The sequence below is a fragment of the Morus notabilis genome, unplaced genomic scaffold (assembly GCF_000414095.1).
Source record: "Morus notabilis unplaced genomic scaffold, ASM41409v2 Scaffold11333, whole genome shotgun sequence".
Lineage (NCBI taxonomy): Eukaryota > Viridiplantae > Streptophyta > Magnoliopsida > Rosales > Moraceae > Morus > Morus notabilis.
In genome coordinates this window covers 1-995 of record NW_010362537.1, presented here as the reverse complement: position 1 = coordinate 995, position 995 = coordinate 1, and the positions used below count along the sequence as shown (strand labels likewise).

General features: G+C 43.7%; 1 protein-coding gene across 1 annotated transcript; it reads left to right on the top strand.

The window, feature by feature from the left end:
• Positions 1-4: 4 nt before the first annotated feature.
• On the top strand, positions 5-631 carry LOC112092362 (probable pectate lyase P59; the record flags this gene model as incomplete). Its single annotated transcript, XM_024168342.1, has 1 exon — positions 5-631. A coding segment is annotated over one exon (627 nt), but the record flags the coding sequence as incomplete, so codon positions are not given.
• Between the last annotated feature and the right edge of the window lie 364 nt (positions 632-995).

Here is a 995-nt window from a genome sequence, read left to right as displayed (position 1 = left end):
GTTGCGGGGAAAGAAAAACAAGAAGGGAGGTCCATGCATGGCCACTAACCCAATAGACCGTTGCTGGAGGTGTGACCCCAACTGGGCCAGCAACCGCAAGCGCCTCGCCGACTGCGCCCGTGGCTTCGGCCGCAACTCCGTGGGTGGCAAATTCGGCCGCTACTACGTCGTCACCGACTCCTCCGATACTGACCTCGTAAACCCTAAGCCGGGGACTCTCCGCCACGCCGTCATCCAGAAGGCGCCTCTATGGATCATTTTCGCCCGTAGCATGATAATCCGCCTCTCCGAGGAGCTCATCATGACTGGTGACAAGACCATCGATGGCAGAGGAGCCAATGTCCGCATCGCCTACGGTGCCGGCATCACGATCCAGTTTGTCAAGAACGTCATAATCCATAACATACACATCCATGACATCAATGCGGGTAGTGGTGGCAACATTAGAGACTCTATTAATCATATTGGCTTCAGGACTAAGAGTGACGGTGATGGTATCTCCATCTTCGGATCATCCCACATTTGGATCGACCACGTTTCCATGTCTAACTGCCAAGATGGCCTAATCGACGCCATTATGGGGTCCACCGCCATTACCATCTCCAACTGCCACTTCACTCACCACAACGAGGTAACTAATTATAAACTTTAGAAGTTAACATACATAAGTACTAAATTATGTATCGTTCTTAAATTGATTAGTTAGTAAATTAACAATTAACATAATTAACAATGATCATGATCTATAAACGTTTTAGAATTTGTAAACAAGAAGCGCGCGAATATATTAAATAAATTTTAGGACAACACAATCCTAGTTTTGTTACAAGTAAAATATTCTATTTATAAATAGTATAGGTTTAAGTTTTTGTGTAATGATTATATGCTATCGGTGGTGACACGGCAATTTTAGTTCTTAAAATAATAATATGTGAGTTTCAGAATCGACAAATGAAAGCACGTTCATGAAAGAATTATTAATGAATGCGTACCAT